This window comes from Paramisgurnus dabryanus, chromosome 23 (genome assembly GCF_030506205.2).
Source record: "Paramisgurnus dabryanus chromosome 23, PD_genome_1.1, whole genome shotgun sequence".
Taxonomy (NCBI): domain Eukaryota; kingdom Metazoa; phylum Chordata; class Actinopteri; order Cypriniformes; family Cobitidae; genus Paramisgurnus; species Paramisgurnus dabryanus.
In genome coordinates, this window is record NC_133359.1 from 6,604,712 (window position 1) to 6,623,826 (window position 19,115).

General features: G+C 37.9%; 1 protein-coding gene across 1 annotated transcript in view; it reads right to left on the reverse strand.

Annotated features, from left to right (window-relative positions):
* Window positions 1–19,115, reverse strand: part of lamb1a (laminin, beta 1a) — a 43,798-nt gene that overhangs the window by 5,403 nt on the left and 19,280 nt on the right. The window contains exons 12-23 of the mRNA XM_065292159.1: window positions 18,732–18,811; window positions 18,048–18,183; window positions 17,795–17,953; window positions 17,317–17,444; window positions 17,010–17,130; window positions 16,721–16,928; window positions 9,487–9,630; window positions 9,125–9,356; window positions 8,806–8,969; window positions 8,410–8,634; window positions 6,610–6,827; window positions 6,429–6,525 (exon numbers count right to left, since the gene is read on the reverse strand). Of these exons, the coding sequence (XP_065148231.1) occupies window positions 6,429–6,525; window positions 6,610–6,827; window positions 8,410–8,634; window positions 8,806–8,969; window positions 9,125–9,356; window positions 9,487–9,630; window positions 16,721–16,928; window positions 17,010–17,130; window positions 17,317–17,444; window positions 17,795–17,953; window positions 18,048–18,183; window positions 18,732–18,811 (1,912 nt within the window). The remainder of the gene's footprint in view (window positions 1–6,428; window positions 6,526–6,609; window positions 6,828–8,409; window positions 8,635–8,805; window positions 8,970–9,124; window positions 9,357–9,486; window positions 9,631–16,720; window positions 16,929–17,009; window positions 17,131–17,316; window positions 17,445–17,794; window positions 17,954–18,047; window positions 18,184–18,731; window positions 18,812–19,115) is intronic.

Below are 19,115 nucleotides of genomic sequence, written 5' to 3' on the forward strand. Positions count from 1 at the left end.
TCATTATGTGAGTTCTTTTGAGATCAAACCCATGACCTTGGCATTGGTAACACAACGTTCTTGTAATTAAGCCACATTCTTTGATAAGCATTTGACTAAACCGAGAGATGTTATGGTGTGTGCACACCAGAAGCCTGATTTTAATTATTTATGTGAGTAGATTACAAATACAAAGATACAAAGTCAATGCAAAGACGTGAATAGATGCGAATTTGTGCAGGGCGATTCAAATTGATGGGTGTGGCACAGTTATTCTACTCAGAGGTATCTGCCGCACAAGTAAAAAAATGTCAAGCGCCTTCCTCGCTCTAGATTACTCTCGTAAATTTTCAGCTTGAGCTGAATACTAGTGCGGAAGAGGCGAATATCGCGTTGTGTGGCAATCGCACCGCCCAATTCGCATCGCCCCGCGTGAATTTACGTCTATTTGCGTCTTTGCATTGACTTTGAATGTAATTTACTCACGAAAATTTTTGATTTTGCATTTGATGTGTACGTCCTATTATGCTGGGTACATACCAACGCAAAGCATCGCGTTCCTCGCTATAGATTACTCGTGGGATTCAACTTTGTCTCATGCGAATTTTTTCCTTGAGTTGAATATTTTCAACTTGTGCGGAAGAGGCGAATAGTGTGTGCTGCGCAGCAATCGTGCCACCCAGTTCGCATTGCCCCGCGTGAATTTGTGTCTATTTGCGTCGTTGCATTCACTTTGTATGTAATCTACTCACGAAAATTGTTGAATTTGCGCTTGGTGTGTACGTCCTATTATGCTGCATACACACCAACGCGAAGCATCGCGTATAGATTACTCGTGGGATTTAACTTTGTCTCATGCTAATTTTTTCCTTGGGTTTAATATTTTCAACTTGTGCGGAAGAGGCGAATAGCATGTGTTGTGCGGCAGTCTTGTCGCTCAATTCGCATTGCATCGCATGAATTTACGTCTATTTGCGTATTTGCTTTGACTTTGTATGTAATCTATTCGCGAAAATTGTTGAATTTGCGAAGCATCGCGTTCCTTGCTATAGATTTTTTGTGGGATTTAACTTCATGTCATGCAAATTTTTCCCTTAGAGTTGAATATTTGTAACATGTGCGGAAGAGGCGAACATCGCGTGTTGCGCGCCAATTCGCATCGGCCGTGTAAATTTACGTCTATACGCGTCTTTGCATTGACTTTGTATGTAATCTACTTTGCTAAAATTGTTGAATTTGAGTCCTATTATGCTGCGTACACACCAACGCAAAGCCTTGCGTTCCTCGCTATAGATTACTCGTGGGATTTAACTTGGTGTCATACGAGTTTTTACATCAAGTTGAATATTTTTAACTTGTGCAGAAGAGTTGAATAGCATGTGTTGCACGGCAATCTCGTCGCCCCATTCGCATCGCCCCACGTGAATTTACGTCTTTTCGCGTATTTGCATAGACTTTGTATGTAATCTACTTGCGAAAATTGTTGAATTCACGCTTGGTGTGTACATCCTATTATGCTGCGTACACACCAAACGCGAAGCATCACATTCCTCGCTATAGATTACTAGTTGGATTTAACTTTGTGTCATTCAAATTTTTACCTTGAGTTGAATATTTTCAACTTGCGCAAAGATGCGTTTGAGGCGAATAGCGCGTTTTTCGTGACAATTGCGCAATCTTATTTGCGTCATTCGCATCGCCCAGCGTTAATTTGCATTGACTTTTATGTTATCTACTCTCACAAATCGTTGAATTTGCGTTTGTTGTGTACACATCATTAGACATTTAAAAGCCAAAAAAAAAAAAAACAAGGAATAACTTGGCTGCAAAAATGGTCAAGTGAACAAGAACAAAAACTACGAACTACATGACTTGTATGACCTCTTTAAACACACAACAGATAAGTGACAGTGGCGTAATCTGACAATAGCTGCATTTCCCAAGTTGTGACCTTATTTGGTAAGCATTGAAAGGGTGAGTGTCTGTGAATGAGGAGGGGGGAAGAAGCATGGGGGACCAAATTGTTTGCCCACTTCAGGATTGCATCGCTGGTGTCGTTTCAACGTGTTTGGTGAACAAAAGGCAGCGACTGCCCCTAAATGACTGACGAGACACTTGGCAAACAACACATCAGGAAATAACCTTTAGTGAGCCATGACGCCTTGAATTGCTCAATAGGTTCTGAAGCAGAATGTGTGTATTTATAAAGAGACAAGCGAGCAGACAGACACATCTGTAACAGGAAAACTCCAATAATGCTTGGGAAAACATAACAATACACATTGAATACAGATATTGGGCTCTTTTCCGGGACTTAATCACATTCCAATCTGTCATGTTTACTCACTCAAGCATTCCTCTGGAAAAACTTCTTCACCTAAGGGCTTTAATTCACACAGGATAGTAGAGATAGGGAATTATCTCGGAAGTTAATCCCTGCTATTATCTGGAAGGCCTTAGGCAACACGGGGGTGTTTCTTGTTGGCACAGTGCAGTGAATGTGACCCCTGCGACTGGCTTTTTTGAACATTTTACAACAGCCACAACAACTCTTTGTTGTCTGAAGGGAACATTTGCATTTTAATAGTTGACCTGAGAATTGAAATTAAGTAAACGTACACACACAGGCACTGAAGATTGCATGCAATGCATTTGTGTACTCAGTCTTGTTTACACAGACTTGAACAATAGCCAAGGGTCGGGGATGTAAATCTTTAACACCCTCACACACACACACACACGCACGCACCACCCGAGAGGACGGACTGAAGTATCCCACAGCTCACAAGTTGCTGCTGTAATTACAAAGTCCATTTTATTTGCGTTTAGCATTCATGACCATGTCAACAAGATGTGCCTTTCAAAGCATTTCTACTTCCTAGTGATTTATTTTCCAGATATGTTTGTAGCAGCAAACGCTGTAAAAGTGTTGTTGGAAAGTGTGGTTCAAAACACTTAATATGTACACAAGTATGTGCGAATGTCTGGTCAATGCATTGCAAGCACGTGGTCACATTATTGCAAACTTTATACGCATTCTTGTTACGGTAAGAAGTCTTTTCACCTTTGTGCCATTACAGTGGACGTGTTATTATTTAGCTAGCTCACATTTACATTTATGCATCTGGCAGAAGCTTTATCCAAAGTGACTTTGCAAGGTACACTGTCAGTATGTGTGTTCTCTGGGTTTGAACTCATGACCAACATGTTAATAATTTAACTAACTTGCTAGTATTCACTAGGAGAGTACATACGTGCATTATTATGAATTAAAGTGATTTGAAAATTCTGGCATCATTAACTCACCCTCAAGTTGTTCCAAACCTGTATGAATTTATTTGTTAAATATTTTGACTGTTTGTTTTGGGGCACCATTGACTTCCATGGTATTTTTTGCCTACTATGGAAGTCAATGGTGCTCCTGCTTCCTGCTTAAAGGAAAACTTTACTATATTTTACTATGTTCTTACCTCAACTTAGATGAATTAATACATACCTATCTTTTTTCAATGTGTGCATTTTTTATCTTTGTACTGTGCTTTGTGAATGTGTTAGCATTTAGCCTAGCCCCATTCATTCCTATGGCTCCAAACAAAAGTTTTATTTTATGCCACCATACTTACTTGTGTAACTACTCATATAAGAGTCTTTAAACAGGGAAAACATGTTGTTTGGTGGCTTCTTAATTCATCCCTGTTTGGAGCTTTAGGAATGAATGGGGCTAGGCTAAATGCTAACACATTTATGGTGCTGTACAAAGATTAAAAGTGCATGCATTGAAAAAAGATAGGTATGTATTAATTAGTCTAAGTTGAGGTAAGAACATTGTAAAATATTGAAAAACAAGAAATATTAATTTATCAAGGAACCAACTATTAAAGAGAAAACCACAAAGCAGACATTTACACAGTTTTAGCTGAACAAACGCTCATTCCTGTGTTAGAAGAAGGAGAAGGACATTGAGGACGAGTCAACAGAAGGGTTACAGAGGGGTAACTGAATCTTTAAAGGAACACAGGGGGCTTCCTGCTACATCAGGGCTCTACAAACATGCGGAGGGGTGGGGGTAAGAGATTTCTGTAAGCACACAGCTTTTTCAGCTTAAAGAGAAGCTAGAACCTGCGCTGATAAAGGTAAAATGTGTCTGAAGTTAGATATTAAAGAAATAAATACTAAGTTTTCTTTTTTAAAGGGATAGTTCACCTAAAAATTAAAATTGGGTCATAATTTACTCACTCTCGTGTTGTTACAAACCTGTATAAATTTCTTTGTTCTGCTGAACACAAAGGAAGATATTTTGAGCAATGTTTGTAACCAAACTGTCTTTGAGCCCCACTGATTTCCAAAGTAGTATTTTTCCTACTACGGAAGTCAATGGTGCTTTTGTTTCCTTAAAAAAATTTTTGCTTCATTAAAAATATCTTCCTTTATGTTCAGCAAAACAAAGTATAAAAGTTTGTAACAACATGAGAGTGAGTAAATGATGACAGAATTTTCATTTTTGGGTGAACTATCCCTTTAACTCTTTCCCTGCCAGCAGTTTAAAAAAAAGTTGCCAGCCAGCGAAAGCATTTTTTACGGTTTTAACAAAAGTTTAATGCTTTCCAGAAAATGTTGTTTTTTAAATATATAAACATACAATATATCAAATAAAAAAAACAGACCCTCTGCTTTCAAAAAAATTTATAAACATTTTATCCTATCTTTATTTTATCTCTTTTTAGCACCTCTTAAATATGGGTAGGTCTCTTAAAGGATAAGTCAATTTCCAGATAATTTACTCACCACCATTTCATCCAAAATGTTGTTGTCTTTCTTTGTTCAGTGAAGAAGAAATTATGTTTTTTGAGGAAATTAATTTTAATGGACCCCAACGGTTAACAGTTTTAATGCAGTTTAAAATTGCAGTTTCATTGCATTGTCATTTTTGGCAATAAAAATACAAATATGCACTTTTAAACTTCTCTTTTTCCTCTGGCTGTGTGACGCGCCAGCGCGACCTCACGTAATACTTCATCACGTCAAGGGGTCACGGATTACGTATGCGAAACTACGCCCCAGTGTTTACAAGTGTGGAGAAAGAGGACCGTTCCGACGTTGTTTTATGTCAAATGATACTAATTAATGTTTTTGTGTCAGTTAATCGTTTAAAATGGTCCGCAGGTGTGCGTTTCATATATGTAACATGTGACCTTTCGACGTCATTACGCAATTACGTGGCGCATCACACAGCCGAAGGAAGAAAAGTTGTGGTTTAAAAGTGCATATTTTTTATTTTTCTTGCAAAAAATTACAATAGTTTCACTAGATAAGATCCTTATGCCTTGTTTGGGATCATTAAAAGTCCTTTGAAGCTGTAATTTTAAACTGCATTAAAACTGTTAAGTGTTGGGATCCATTAAAGTCCATTAAAATGAGAAAAATCCTGGAATTTGTCTTGTTTTCAGTAAAAATATCAAAAAAAATCTTAAATTAAGATGCTTTTTCCTAATGAGCAAAAATACCCAAGAAAATAAATCTAGTTTTTAGACCAAAAATATCAAATTTAAGTGATTTTGTGCATAAAACGAGAAAAAAATATGCCAATGGGGTAAGGAAATTTTTCTAGAATTTTTCTTGAATTTAGTGTTTAAGAAAATTTTTCAAGATTTTTTGCTTACCCCATTGGCAGATTTCCTTGCTTGTTTTATGCACAAATCACTTAAATTTGATATTTTTGGTCTAAAAACTAGACTTATTTTCTTGGGTCGTTTCACTCATCAAGAAAAAGCATCTTAAGTTAAGAATTTTTTGATATTTTTACTGAAAACAAGACAAAAATACTAAGATTTTTTTTTTCTTGAAAATCATTTTTTGCAGTTTAGAGCTCAAGTAGACTTAAATATATGCTTTGGGTACCAGCGTATACAATCAGAGGGGTGACAAAGACTTTTCTGTAGAGGGATCCTGAGTCAGACACTAATGGGAGGGAAAAGTCCTACGAATACAAAGGTGCATTGTGGGAGCAAAGAGGATATTGCCAGGCTTTGACAGATCCCTCCACGATCTCGTCATGGTCATGCGCATCTGGGAAAAATCAACGAGTGGGCCGAGGGCTTTTCCATTCTGCTGGAGCTACAACCCCCTACACATTCCTCTGAAATTGGGTTGCCTACAGTTCATGCGTTTGGCAATGCTTGCAACTGTGTATTTGGGATGTCAGCAAAATAGGTGTTTGGTTTTTTAAATATGGCAACAAAACATGATTTCAATACCTTATAATTTATCCCATTTACTTTTTGTATTAACAGCACAAATGGAGTTTGAACCCCAGGGAACACGTACTGATAAAATGTTTACCTTGAGGTCACTTTGGATAAAAGCATAAATATAATTTTCAACTAAAACTTAGAAATGTGTCACATTACATAAATTAGATCGTGTTGTGTATGTTTTTTTTACTAACTCACCATGGCATTTGACCTCAGGGTTGCCCCAGAAGAGTTCCCTACACTCTCTGCAAGTTCTGCCACCAAACCCGGGTTTACATACGCACTGGCCAGTGATCTAAAGTACAAAAGATAAAAACAATGTATTCAAACTGAACACAACACACGACTGACATAAAGAAAGGTGTAACTTAGGTCTGACCTCATTGCAGGAAGTGCTTGAGGAATGATCGAGTTCACAGTCGCAGATCTCACAGCCTTTACCGCTGGCCATATTCCAGGTGTCCGGCGCACACTGATCACAGTGCTGACCCACCACATTGGGCAAACACTGACACTGACCACTGCTTAAATCACAGTTGCAGTTACCCTGAGAAGGGCACATCTCTTCAGCAGTGCCCATATGGTTACACACACACTCTGAGAAAGTAAAAAAACATGTGTAAGAGGCAAATTCAAGCTTACACGGAACATTAATGCTTTTTATACACAAAACATGTTATATGCAATGTAGGGGTGCACGGGGCAAAAACTAAAGCGGGGTTAGTTGTAACACGGACTGTTGACATTGTTGCACAAGGTTGAGCCTTTTGATTTTCTGGTATTTTTTTCACGCTGCCAAAAGACGATCTCCCGCAAATTATTGGAAATGTATAATTTTTTACAGACAGTTATTGATGAACGAGTGTTTTGGTGGCATGTAAGTAAATTTTTTCATCATATGTTTTTTTAGTTTCTAAGTTGGGTGTGTAAGATACCAAATCCAATGCTATGTCATATTGATCAGTGTCTTGTTGACTAAAACATAGCATCGTTTTTAAATATGTCTGCAGCTCTTAGCAATGTTTTTGGTGGGCTTGAAAATATTTTGACCCAGCATGGTTAATTGTAACGCTGTGTTACAACTAACCCCTCAGCACTTACGATATAAAAAACGCTAATGTTAGCGTAATTCTTGCCGTTGTTTCAAATAGGCTACACACGAATGATTGCCGCCTGCCAACAAAATAAATGTGCCTGTTTTATCAAAAATCTTGTGTCAGATTGATTTTTGTTCATATCTTTAATATTAATTGAATAAGGTCACGTCAAAGATTGAAATCATAATGAAATGAATGGCTTAAATCAGACTTTGATGCTCATTATCTCAGAATTTGATTTTGAAACTGTAGTATGGTTATTACAGACTGGGTCACATATAAAAAAAGTTTTTCTCACATATTTAGACATTTGTATCCATTTATAATTGAACTATTGTTAGAAAAGGGCTTGATGAATGAATACAGTGTGGATACCTGTCTGTTATAGACAGATATATAAACAATATCCACTTCAAGTATATAGACAAAATAGTATTGAAATATTTGCCTGCCAACTTAATTTTTAGCAAGTGTTACAACTAGCCCCCTGTCTGTTACCATTAACCCCACCTATGGGGTAAGTTGTAACGTTTGCACTTCTGTCACATTTTGTGTAATTGTCCAAGAATGGTAAGTACTAAAAACAAACTTCAAATGTTCATTTGTAGCAGAGATGTGTGTGTTGCTTGCGTAAAAATATAATTAATCAAACTCAAATATTTTTTGTATGATTAAGCCAAAACAAAAAAGCTTTAGGTTGTGCCCCGCTCTCCCCTACATAAGATAGATTATTTAGATTTATAGAAACCAGTACAGATTTATTGTACCATATTGCTTATCTGTTAAAACATGCATAATCAGCAATCGATATCAAAAAATATCAAGGCATACCTAGTTGATGATAATATTTTTTTGAGACAAAATGATCCCTAGCTGTCTCTGGGGCAATGCCCTTTTAAAAAGTACACCTTGGCACCTAAAGAGTTCATCTTAGTACCTCAGAGATTCATATTGGTACCAAATGTATACATATCCTTACCTAAATGGTACATATAAGGACATTTTTAAAGGGTACTGCCCCAGGGGACCATTTTTTGACAGTATACATACAAATGCACATTCATTAACCTTCAAACACTTACTTCTACAACTCTGATTTAGCGCGTTGCCATAGTAACCGAGCTTGCAGCGGTCACAACCCTCGCCCTCTGTATGATACAGGCATTTTACACAGGCACCAGTGCGGGCATCACAGGACGCAGGGTCCATCATGTCAATGTTGTTATTGCACTGACAGGGTCGGCACTCTCCGCCCACCTCGTGTGGGTTTCCGTAATAACCAGGGGCGCACTCTTCACATCTGGCACCTGCCGGCAACACGCATTGAACGTCAACCTCCGATACGTCTCACAAAATTACAGATCTTGCTACATACAAATTACATGATATGGCTACATATTACATTCCGTGTTACTGAAACAAGTTCTTGCTGGTTGTGAATGTATTTTACAGCCTTTCCTGTTGACAGGATCTCTTACCTTTATATCCCTGGTTACAGACGCAGAACACCTGGTCCGAGTCGAAATTCTTATAGCAGGCCCCAGAGTACTGTCGACCGCTGTTGGGTCCATCAGGGCACATGCAGGGGCGGCAGTGGTCTCCAGAACCCAAGACAGGGTCACCGTAGTAACCGTTGAGACACCTGTTAAAGTGATAATCTATTAATAACTTTCAAAACTTTGAGAGGAATGTTTTGTTCATTTTTCATGCGGAATAGTAATACCGTGTACCATGGTACTGGATACCCTCACTTTATGAATAAAGCGTATATGTGTAACCTAAAATCATGATGCTAACCTCTCGCAGTTGTGGCCAGTGGTGTGGTCCCTGCAGGTGAGGCACTGTCCAGTGTAGGCGTCGCACTCCTCAGCGTGGCCATTGCAGGTACAGGGGCGACAATTAGGGAAGCCCCAGTGTCCAGGCAAACAACGGTCACACTGTCGCCCATATGCCGCATGAATACAGACACATTGACCAGTGCCTTCATGGCAGAAACTATGAACAGACCCTTCTGGACTGCAATCACAAGCTAATATACAAGAAAACAGACATATTGTAGAATTTGGCCTTAAATTTTTTGCTTTATGTACTGGAAAGAGCACATAACTATATAAATGAATGTCAGAAATACGGCATAGTATTGACATATTCAAACTTACGCCTGCATCCCTGTGGTCCAAACAGGAAGGTGGCTGGGGCACATTTGTCGCAGTTACGACCGACCACATTCGAACGACATTGGCACTTCCCACCGTTCGGGTCACAGACGGTGCTCAGAGACCCTTGAGGATCACACTCACATGCTGAAACAGACAGGAGAAAGAAATGGAAAGCAATGACTAAACACGTACAATATGCACATACAATTGAAGAGCTCAGATGTGAAACTCTTTAAGTGCGTCTGATGTTTTCTTCAAAGTTCCCACACCTTAGTTAACTTCAAGGACCTTTCAAACACTTTCCAGGTCCAATAACCTCAAATTCAAGGAGTAAATGTGGGGACACATTTCAAGTGAGAACAAATTTACATTGTGTTACCTTTAAAGATACATTGTTACAGTTCCCTTTCGAGGGAACTCGCGCTGCGTCACTGCGGTGACACCTTGGGGACGCCTCCAGAGGTAAGTGCGTCTGAATGTGTATATCAAATTCATACAATGGTGAGGCTTAACGACAAAGACAGGGTGACGCGGGAGCCAGGAAGTGTATCACTATCTGAAATATTGCCAAACGCGGTGTTACAGGGACGCAGGAAGTATGGCAAGGGAGATGCAGCGTCTCGTTCCCTTCTCAGGGAACAACAGTTACATACGTAACCCGAGACGTTTTCATGTGTCAAACACAACTATGCAAAAAAGCATTTTGGTATGAATCAACATTCGCATACAGAAGATATAAGCATTTAAACATAAGCGTTTAGCATGTGTGCTCAAAAAGTTTCGAATTTTTATGATATTATTCTAAACTACACAGGGAATAATTCAGATTTTTTTCCCAGAAAACCTCTTGCATAAAATAGATTCAAGCACTTTCAAAGACCTGTATCTATGTATGTATATTTTCAAAAACTTCACAGGGCCTTGAGTTTTTTCCCCCAGATTCACAAACTTTCAAGGATTTTAAGGACCCGTGGGAACCCTGTTTCTTATAAAGTAGCTTTTTTATTAGGCCGTCACAATTTCAAGGTCAAGCTATAGATTTCTATTCAATTATAAAATCTGGCTTTAATTTTGTGTCTTAACTCTTTTTATTGTAGAGAAGGCTTTTCAGTTTTAAACATTTCATTGACAAACTCTTGTTGAAAGAGTTGTAAGTAAAAAACAGATGTGAATAAAAGCTAATAAAAGGTAATCTACTTGTTTATTACTTTGCTTGTTATCAGAAATAATATACTCTTAAAGGACCCTGTTGTTATTGATTATTTGCAGATGTTTACCAGAAGTAATATACATTTGCATATAGTCTGAAACCGTTTATATGCGCCGCGCTGTTTCTAAGTGAGAGGAGCATGCAAGCGGCGCATACGCTGCTTATTGAGCTCATTAGCATTTTTTGCTGATTTATTGGCCTTTAATGCACATAATCCGTCAAAATGCCAGTTTTTGCAAGTATCCTCATAAACACGACCGTTTAGTTCTTAAAAGAAAGGAAACACTGAAAAAGAAAACGCATGGGTAACAGTATAATGAATGTGGACTTTTGTCTTAAAGGGGAAGTTACCTAATATTGCTCCTGTCTGTCAATCATGACAATCAAACAGCACTTACTGCTCTTAACTAAATCACTTTAATAATTCCTTTAATAATAACATAAATTGATAAAATATATGATATCAAAAATTATAATAGAATAAAAACCTTAATGAAAGAAACATGATATAAAAGTACTCATGATATAAGATTTTGGTCATATTGCCCACCCCGAGTCTTATCTATGTAACTTCCTGTTCAGCAGTTTAAAGCTTGGATAAACTTTAACTCAGATTTGAACCCAGAACACCCCGGGCCTCTCTCATAAATGACATTAAGTTAACTTACTGAACTTAAACTCGAAACCACTCAAGTGTTAAAGCCACAACTGCCTGTCTCGCCTAATGGCATAGCAAACATCTTAACCCCGAAAGACCTTAAAAACCTATGGGAATGTCTGAAAAGTGACTGCAAAGAATCATTTCTTTTTTTTTATCCAAACTTCATGGAGTTTGCAATTTATAACACTAAGAAAGTTATTAGGGGTTCAAGCCCGAAGGGCTGAAACCCTATTGTATTTGTATGGATTTTTATTCTTTTTATTATTTTTCTTCTGCCGTAAAACGGATCGTGCAGACCAAACCGTAAGGCCTAGAGACTTGAGACTTGGCCAAATGGTAGGACCCAATTTGGGGAGAGGTTGATAGAGTTTCAACCCGATTGGCCTATAGGTGGCGCTATAGCGATAACAAACGCGTTGATGCTCATAACTCCCAGAATTCTTGTCCAAATGTCAAGTGTCTTATATCCCTGGATTCCTTGCGTCAAGACGAACAAAACGTATATCTCCGATTTCATTTCCGTCATGAAAATTTTTTCGCTATTTTCGATTTTGTCGAAAAAAATAAAAACGAACTAGTCCTAGGTTTTTTGTCCGATCGGAACCGTTCCAGTGCTGTAATATTCCTTGGAGTGTGAATATGAAAAGTTATCAAAAAAAAGTTGAACTTTATACTCGTCGTCGTCAAGCCACGCCCAAACGCCCCAATGGGCGGAGCCTCTTGGACTTCAATGGCTGTAACTTGGGATTGGAAAGAGGTATCGAAACCAAATTTGGTACACATATACAGCGGACTATTCTGGGGTCACGTGCAAAAAATTGCATCGCTTGACCCCTAGTTGGCGCTATAACACTACTTCAACTTTGAAGAGCTGTAACTAGAGAAATATGGGACCGATCAACTTGAGATTTGGCACGGGTGCTCTTGGTCTAGGGTACTATCTGTGTGGGAAAGGAATTTCGCGTAGCTCAAAAAACATGGCCGCCATCGGCCAATCAAGAAAAAGCAGCTATTGGGCAGGGTTAACGGAGGCCGATCGAAACGAAACGTGGTGGACCTGTTTGTCTCTTGGCCATGAAGGTCTGTGCAGAGTAAGAAAAAATTCGGCCTCCGGGAGGCGCTATCACGTTTTTTCAATGTTTAAGTGATTGTGTATTATGCAGTGTTTCAGATATCAACAAGATCTTTATATCATTTAATAGAGCTACATTTAATGAACAACTTTTCCTCAAGAAGCACTTGTCTCAGTCGAATCGTTTGTTAGATATTCATAATTTTCTCTTAAACCTACTTTTGCGAACTAGTCCTAGGTTTTTTGACCGATCTGAACCAATCCAGTGCTGGAATATTCCTTAGACACTGAATATCAATAATTATCAAAAAAAAGTTGAACTTTGCACTCGTCGTCGCAACACTACGGTCAAAAGTACGAAGAGGCGGGGCCACAAATACTTAAATTGCTATCATTTATGATAGGAATGAGATATCAACATGAAACTTGGTACACATATGTATAGACCCATGCTGAGGTCACATGCAAAAAATTGCAGAGATTGTCCATTAGGTGGCGCTATAACTTAAGAACAAATAACCATAACTATAGCATATGTATATGACACATAAATATTTGTCTGACCTACTTGTTATTTTGCACATTACATCTACTTTCAGGTTCTTATAATGGTCTATGAGGATAATTATTTATCTTTGAAAACATGCCACTCAACAGCCAACCAGTATTAACCATGTACGAGTCAAGCCTAATGGTGTGTGATTACAACTAAACTCATGGGACTGTTGGTCTTATGTTTCCAAGTGTCTGTAAGGATTTTTAGTTCATCTTTCTGAAAATCTTTGCATCTAACACAATGTGTGCAAAGTAAACAGTTCTCTAGATCAGTGGTTCTCAACACACCTGCTTCACATAATCAGCACAATAGTAGAGATCTCTATTAACTAAACTGATTGTGTCAGATGAGAGAAACATACAAAATGTGCAGAGCAGTGGTTCTCCAGAAACGTAGTAGAGAACCACTGCTCTATATGTTTATGTTTATATGAAAAAACTATTTTGTGAACTAATACTTGGTTTTTCACTCAACACCACTAAAGCCAATGCAATACAATTTCCTGTAGTCTGTGAGCAAATATGAATGCCAAATTGTTATCACCAATTGTCCGTCTTATTCCTTTAGTTGTTTAGCTTTGAATTACAAAAACAACTTTTCAAAACTACTAGAATTTTTTCAGTCAACAACAATAAAATCAGTGCAGTACATTTTTCTGTCCTCTGTGTGTAAAGGTATATTAAATACAAAATGTAATGAATTTGAATACCTGCTTTTGTAAGCATAGATTTCATGTGATGTCACACATTGGTGTAGGTGCCATTTGTACGACTGAATTGCAGCATGTGTGTTTAAAGGAACTCATAAAGATATGGATTAAAGTTTTTCATTATCTCCATTTATTTACATCAGTAGCATTAGGATTCTATTCTACCTTCCATGACATAAACGTGTCCTGACATGATGTATAATACAAAGTTGTTACATTTTTATATGTTATTTTTCAAATATTGCACCAAAAACTTCATGTGATAATGCAATTGGTTATTATTCACATAAATGACCTGCTAGAACCCAACTAAAAAGCAGCACTTTATGAAAGTAACACAGACAAATGCTCACCAGCAAATCTGCTGCAAATCTACTAAATAACATGACATTTGTTATTGACATAATTTGATATTGAAAACATATCTGGATCAGTTATTTATTGGCCCAGCCTAAAATCACATGAAAATAATTGCAGAGCTATACCACTATTTGACAATTTAACATGACAGAGCCTAAAAATGTTACTATTAAAATATGTAACTTTGCTTTATTGTTTCCAAATCCATAAATTAGTATTCTCTTACAATAACACAATAAAAGGATTATATGAAAAATATATACTCTCTGTGTGAAACACAGACCCTCATTAATATACTTAAGAGCATGCTTATCAGGATTTGATTTAAAAATGTGTCTACCTTTATTTACTTTTAAATATTCAATACTAATTTTATGTTAAATTAATTGTAAAAGGAAAACAATCATTTTAGCCAACAGATGGCAAAAGGTCATCTTCTGCCATCTGCTGGCTAAAATTATTATTTATTATTTAAAATGTATACTCAATGAAATTGTGTTCACAGGTTTCATCAATGGATGCATGATTTAACTTTATGAAGTCAGTATTATTATGTTAAAATAACATTTCGTCAATCATTCTGACGGTATCCGTTTTAACAGTCATGTGACATTCGAACATAGGATAAACATTTAAATAGGTTGATGAACTCTTAAAGGACACCAAGCATATGGAGATTGGTCATTTATTTCAAAGTCTTATTTCCTAACCCTGCCATTTCTGCTTCTGTGTGTAAATGCATGTATGTGTTTTAGCTTATTCTTCATCATTGCTGTGTTATAGATTAGCCATATGAGACCTATATCTCTATATCAGAACATCGTAGAGAAATTGTGGTGGGCTGTTTTGTCTCATGTTAACAATTTTTGAAACATTTTGTGTGACAAATCTTGCAACAGCATGCACCACATAATTTTCTCTTCAGAAAATTTACCTAATTGGTAACATGTTAGTATTTCATATTCTAAGTATATTTGATAACAATGCAGCAAATCTAAACAGGCATGCCCTTAAAGGTCTTAAAGGGTCATATAATGAGATTTTTTAAAGATGTAAAATAAATTGTTTGTGTACCCAGAGTGTGTATGTGAAGTGTTATCTCAAAATACTCCACAGATCATTTATTATAGCATGTTAAAATTGACACTTTGTAGGCCTGAGCAAAATTGTGCAGTTTTTGGGTGTTTCCTTTAAAATGCAAATGAGTGGATGAAATGCAAACACTGATCACAATGATGGTGGTTTGTTGTAATTGAAATTCAATTGTGCTCTCGATTATTTTATTTTTTATCTTTTTCATGTTTTCTAGGTTGATATAAGCACTGGGGACCCAATTATAGCACTTACACTTGGAAAAAGTCAGATTTTCACGCTATGACCCCTTTAAGGTCCCAGATCGCTTGAACCCCGCTAATCGCTGCTTGCAGCTATATTTTTTGCAGTGTTATGGTCTTCTGTTTGTATTTACTATGTTGAACTCAATGTTATTACAGTGATGTTTACAGTGAGCAAAGCTTGTGTCATTTATGCCTCCGGTCACATCTTTTGCTTTCCTTTTGTGTGGTGTTAGGAGACTCTGAGACAGGAAGTATGTATGGCAGTAAAATTATACCTGAAGCCATGTTACAAGCTCTGACATGAAGCAGCACGGCCCCTACTGACAGATAGCGATGATAGAATGAAAATGACACGTCTTTCATAAAGGTGAACAGGGATGCTTATGTGTTTAGACAACGGAGCCGATGTCACACGGCGATGACAGGGTTAATATGTGTGTGTGTGCCTCAACTGAACAGCTTTAAATATGCCAGTTGTAGGATAACTGGCACCAAAATTCACAAGATTAATTGAATTTTTAAAACTAGGGCTACCATATAAAGTTGTGCTATGATGCAAAAAGTGGTTGTGAATATAGCTGATCTTATGTATCTAAGTTTAAAGTCCCCCCATAAATCAAAATTAAAGTTTTTTGTTTTTTGTAGTATATTAACCTTATGGAAATCATCTATAAACTAGTGCGCTCCAAACATTGGCAAAAATGTACAAAATTTAAAACGTACAGTCTCTCATTTTCGACAGTACCGATTAGCAATTTTTATGACATCATTCTGCACTTAAGCTTCTCATCTGTGATGTAAACTAAACGCTACTAGATATTTTAAGAGGAGGGTGCCACTCCATATGCCTTGCCCTAACTTCCTGTTTTAGTGGAAGTAATTCAATGCATCAAACACTTCAGTGGGTCTTTAATACTTAAGGGTATGTCAGTTTTTTTATGCATAAGCGAGTGTACGCGCACAGCCTTGCAAAACATAGTTATTTGACGCATACACGTGCGCTAACATTCGCTGCACGCGCATTGCGACAAATTGCAATACCTCTTGTGGCACACATAGTACTACATACTCCTGTATGCGCATGCGTGACCTATGCATACAATGTACTGAGTTTTCAAAAATCTGGCGGTACACGCACAGTATGCGCACACTCTTCTAATGATGACTATTGCATCACGTGCTGACCCTCGAGTATGCGCCAAAACTTGACTATACTTTGGCCAGTAGGGTTGTAATTTTTCCAGTCTTTAACTTTGAGAAATATCCATAGTGCTTCCATTAGCAGACACCACTAATAATTTAACAGTTATTTTGTGCATGCAGACGTACCCCTAACTCCTTGGTGCAGAAGAGCAGAGACACTGAAGATGTAATTTCTGCAGATATCGGTCATGGGAGTTTTTATTACAGCTTGGCTGTTCTCCAGACAGCGGTATCGCTGGAAGGTTTCCCAGGCGTTGTTGGTCATCAAATCCCCTCCCTCTGATCCATGGCCAGAGAACATGTCCAGGTTTTTGCAGCGTGGCATCAGCACAATCTAAAACCGACCAATCAGGGCTTGAGGATTCAAACGCAATTTTGGATGTTAATTTGATATATCAGAGTCGATGCAACTCACCGAATCGATAAGCGTGTACGGGGACTGGATGTCGCTGAGAGCCGAGTAGAGCGAGAGACTCAGGCGGATGGTGTAATTCAAACCCTCCTCAAAACACACGGGTCTGGGCAGCACCACATACCTGATGGGCAAAATTTTAATATTATTATTGAATATTATGTGATGCTTTTTGTCAAAATAAGATAAGATCTTAAAATGGCTGCCTACACCTTAACCAAACCCTGCTATACAGCCTTCACAATAGAAGTATCCATGATGCCTTAAAATGCTGTTAGGTGATGGGAAAAGATGAAGTCGACTTTCATACCTGGATCCAGGATGCAAAGACACCATCTGGTTGTCATCATCAGGCATCGTGTTGGCACATCGACTGTCGGCGGTGATGACGCGAGGCCTGATGACAGTCATCAACACTTCTTCCCACTGTTCTGGCAACTACAAACACCATAAGAGGACAGGAATGTGATGTTATGTGATGATGTAATTGTGTCTGCTTAGTACAAACCTTACAAAACATGTCTGTCCAGTCGACTTTAGTTTAAAAGTTACATTACTAAGGCCTTTTTACATGCCATAAAATATAATTAATAATGAATAGTGAATATAAATTTTGCTCCTGTAGAGTTCAGTGGTAAGTGTATTGCATTAGTAGTGCAATAGGTCATAGGTTTGAACCCAGGGAACAATGTTGAATTCAAAAGTTTCAACTTTCTAAATTTTCCTTTTGTGTAAAGAAAGTCAGTGGTTTGAATCAGCAGGTTAGGTAAATGAATAGAGGAATTCACCTGAGGTTCGTATCGAATGATGATGTCATACTCCATTGAATAGGGGATGTTGTCAATGCTGAATTCGAGATATGCGCCTTCAGGAACGTTCACAAAACCGATACCAGTCCAAGTGGGGGATCTGTCATGAGGGTAATTTCTTGGGACAACCGTCACACCCTACGAAGAAAAAAACCCAAAAACGTATAGTTTATACATTCGAATACTCAAGGATCGCATATTTAAGCATTATATAGGCAATAATAGGACTTACAGGTCCAAACTTGGCATCTTCTGCTTCGTAAGTGTAGTGGTCCAAAGCAATGAAGTAAAAACCGGACTCCACCTGGTCGCAGCGTCTGCCGAACATGTGCTCACGACACTGGCACTGCCCGGTTTCAGGGGAACAACTAAAAAAAACATAAAAAGATTTAGTTGGTTTATCCAAACAGATCTGGAGAATAACAGCTTGCGAGGCTGTTATTAAACTTCAAAACCGGACTGAAATGGCATCCAAAGGTTGTTGGACGGTGCAGTGAAAGCTTGCTTTTGTAAACCATGTAAATAAATGTTTTTACTGGACCACGTCAGGGCCAAGGTTTAATTTGAGACTAAGAAACATCCCTTTCTTTGTTATTTCAAAACTCCTGCCAGCAGTTTCTCAATACTCCACTTACTGGGAAAACACATAAATATTACCAAAGGAAAGTTTTTGAAAAAAATGTCAAAAAGGCCCGGGTCCTTTTAATGTAAGACTATAAGATTAAAGTAATATCAAACATCTCCTCAACAACAGTATTCTTTGAAGTATCGTTTATGTCTGTAGCACAGATGGTACAGGACAGGACATGCATCAAAGTCATGGTTTGAGGTTTGTGTGAACATCAGTAATGAAACATGCATGTGAATGAGGGAGGCAGGCATCTGGACTTCATACTGAGTGAATGATTGAACTCACTGGTTGTTGATGGCACCTCCGTGATCACAGTCACATGCTCGGCAGCCATCCATGTCATTACTGAGACCCCAATGCTCAGGCTTTGTTTGTGAGAGAGAGAGAGAGAGAGAGAGAAAGAGAGAGAGAGAGAGAGAGAGAGAGAGAGAAAGAGAGAGAGATCAACTTGTTAAAACGCTCTTTGAACACCAATGTGTATGTGATAGACCTCCCAAGATGCAAAAACTTCAGTTTTTAAAAGTAATAATATCACATTTTGAGATGAAAACACAAACGGTTTTGGCAGATGACATTTGTGGACCACAAAACCAAAAGGGTCACATTTTTTAAATTGTGATTTACACATCATATGAAATCTGAATAGATAAGTTTTCGATTGATGTATGG